The sequence below is a fragment of the Cebus imitator genome, unplaced genomic scaffold (genome assembly GCF_001604975.1).
Source record: "Cebus imitator isolate Cc_AM_T3 unplaced genomic scaffold, Cebus_imitator-1.0 Scaffold97, whole genome shotgun sequence".
In the NCBI taxonomy this organism is placed as follows: Eukaryota; Metazoa; Chordata; class Mammalia; order Primates; family Cebidae; genus Cebus; species Cebus imitator.
This window is the reverse complement of record NW_016107412.1, coordinates 6,663,383-6,666,137: the sequence shown is the minus strand read 5'-3', so window position 1 is coordinate 6,666,137 and position 2,755 is coordinate 6,663,383. Positions and strand designations below refer to the sequence as shown.

The 2,755-nt window shown below is 34.2% G+C and overlaps 1 protein-coding gene across 1 annotated transcript in view; it reads left to right on the top strand.

Annotated features, from left to right (window-relative positions):
• The window catches only part of LOC108309824 (renalase-like), a 48,444-nt gene extending 47,756 nt beyond the window's left edge, over positions 1–688 (top strand). Inside the window, exon 3 of the mRNA XM_037741287.1 lies at positions 148–688. Within this exon, the coding sequence (XP_037597215.1) occupies positions 148–300 (153 nt within the window). The 3' untranslated portion in view covers positions 301–688. The remainder of the gene's footprint in view (positions 1–147) is intronic.
• Positions 689–2,755: the final 2,067 nt, after the last annotated feature.

Here is a 2,755-nt window from a genome sequence, read left to right as displayed (position 1 = left end):
TTTTTTTTTTTTTTTTTTTTTTTTTCTGGTTCTCCTTGTGAGAAATCTTGATTTCTCCAGGTAGACTAGCCTTTTCCAGGTGGATGTTGCCATGACAGCACAATAGAGCACAGAATGTCAATTGCAATCCTCTTTTTATTTTTTCAGGTTACAAATGCTGCTGCCAACTGTCCTGGCCAAATGACTCTGCATCGCAAACCTTTCCTTGTCTGTGGAGGGGATGGATTTACTCAGTCCAACTTTGATGGCTGTATCACTTCTGCCTTATGTGTTCTGGAAGCTTTAAAGGATTATGTTTAGTGCCTATATCCTTATTCTCTACATGTACATTAGGTTTTTATTTTCACAATTTTCTGTTATTGATCATTTTGTTTTCTATTTTGTTAAGAAAAATTACTGGAAAAATGTTTTTCACTTATCATTTTTCATGTGGAGTATAAAATCAATTTTGTAATTTTAATAGTTACAACCCATGCTAGAATGGAAATTCCTCACACCTTGTACCTTTCCCTACTTTTCTGAATTGCTATGACTACTTGTTGGAGGAAAAGTGGTACTTAAAAAATAACAAATGACTCTCTCAAAAAAAATACATTAAATCGCAATAGCAGTTCATGTGCCAAAAACTTGATTGTCCTCATTAAAATTTCAATTCTGAATAAAGAATAATCACATTATCAAGGCCCCATCTTAAGTCTTCAAATGTGTCCTTGAATCAATATTTTTGCAAATTACAGAACAAGATTTTTCCAAACTGTGGATAACAGAGTGTAATTCTTATTTCTCATTTATCTCCCAAGTTATTAAGTGATCCTGAATTATAGGTCATATATGGCATCATCTTAGCGTGGAGGGCAACTTGACTGACAAAGAGACCTTCCTTCAGATTTTCAGAAAATAATAAGGTTCCACTTGATTTTCCCAGCCACACAGTACTTTTTAACTTTAAAACAAATTCCAGTCCTAATATGAAAGATAAAAATTAAATAGAAACTGAGAGAAAATATATTGATCCTTACCTTTTGCTATCTTTTATGGCTGGTGCTGTTACCTTTATGGGCTCTCCAGTATGTGCTGTGGCATTTAGACTGTGTCAAGTTTAATGAATTTAACACAATAAAAAATTTACTGAACCAGAAAATAGATGCACTTAAAATAGTTCAATATTTACCAAATTGGCAGTTCAGCATATCACCCACATGACTCAGTGACCTGACCCCACAACTTGCTAGCTGGAGAGAAATCAATCTCCAGCCTTCCAAACCAGCTACCTGTTGCTAATTTGAAAAGCAAAATGGTGAGTTCTTTTTCAGCATTTTGAAAGGAGAGAAATTAGTGCGACCTCTCAAACTAACAAAAGTTCAACAAAAGGCTTCTTATTGTCATAGTGTTTAAAGTTTCACAGTTACATGTCCACTGTTACACATACACATACACAGGAACAGACAGGATTTGCTTATATGGCTGCAAAGTGGGTTTTGTGACCCAATAGCATATTATTATGTTTCCTTTTAGCAATATATTGGTGAAAATCATAAATGCCTACATGTGGTTAATGTCACTTATTTTGAAAGCAAGGAGAGGAATAAGAAAAATTGTAGTGTCAATAAAATAATGAAAAATGTGATTTTTTGTTTGTTATTTTGGCCCATATTTGTTTGACTAACATTTGTCTTTGTTTATACATTTTTTTTAATTTTTTAAATTTAGGAGTACTTATACAGGTTTGTTATATAGGTAAACTTGTGTCACAGGCATTTGTTGTACAGATTACTTTGTCACCCAGGAGTTAAGCCTCGTACCCATTAGTTATTTTCCTGGGCCTCTCCTTCCTCGCACTGTCTGTTGTTTCCCTCCATGTGTTCATATGTTCTTATCATTTAGCTCCTCCTTGTAAGTGAGAACATGTGGTATTTGGCTTTCTATTCCTGTGATAGTTTGCTAAAGATAATGGCCTCCAGCTCCATCCATGTTCCTGCAAAGGACATGATCTCATTTTTTATGGCTGCATAATATTCCATGGTATACATGTACCATATTTTCTTTGTCTATATTCTACCATATTTATCCTTAAAATATGGTAGAAAAGTTATTCAAATTTATTAACTATTTTGTTTTTTAACAAATATAATTCTGGAGCCATTTGACTGAAAGCATAAAAACAATGCTATATTTATTTAATGAATTTATGTCCTCCAAAGGAAGGGAAAAAAAGATTTGTGAAGCTGGGATGGGTTGGCTGGAGAGAGTACTTCTCTAAGCCATTATTAATGACTTTTAATATCTATTCATTCTAATTCTGTATCTGTTTTTATAAAACTATGGCAATATGAGGGAAAACAAAACCCTACTTAATATGTAGATCATTGTTACTTTGCTATTTTAATTATTTCGAAAACTTATTTTACATTTAGATTTTCTTTCACCTTTTCCCCACTAGAAATGAAATGGCAGAAATGTCTCCTCCTGGACAGAGGGCCATAAAATTCCGCTGGCCAGGATGCTCTGAGAGACCACAGGGCTAAGGTATCAAACTCCTCTGGGAGATCGGAATGAGCACCAAGTAGAACAGTGACCAAGCAAGAACTTTTATTAATCAAGCCAGCCAAGGAAGGCTGTTCTGTTTTGAAAGGAGCGTATTCAAGTGAGAAATGGCTTGAGCAGTGGGGCAATTTAATACTTGTTAGCTGATAAATATAGCCTTTTCCAGAATAAAACTTTATGATCCAGTGTTGAAAAGCTTAATTACTAAACT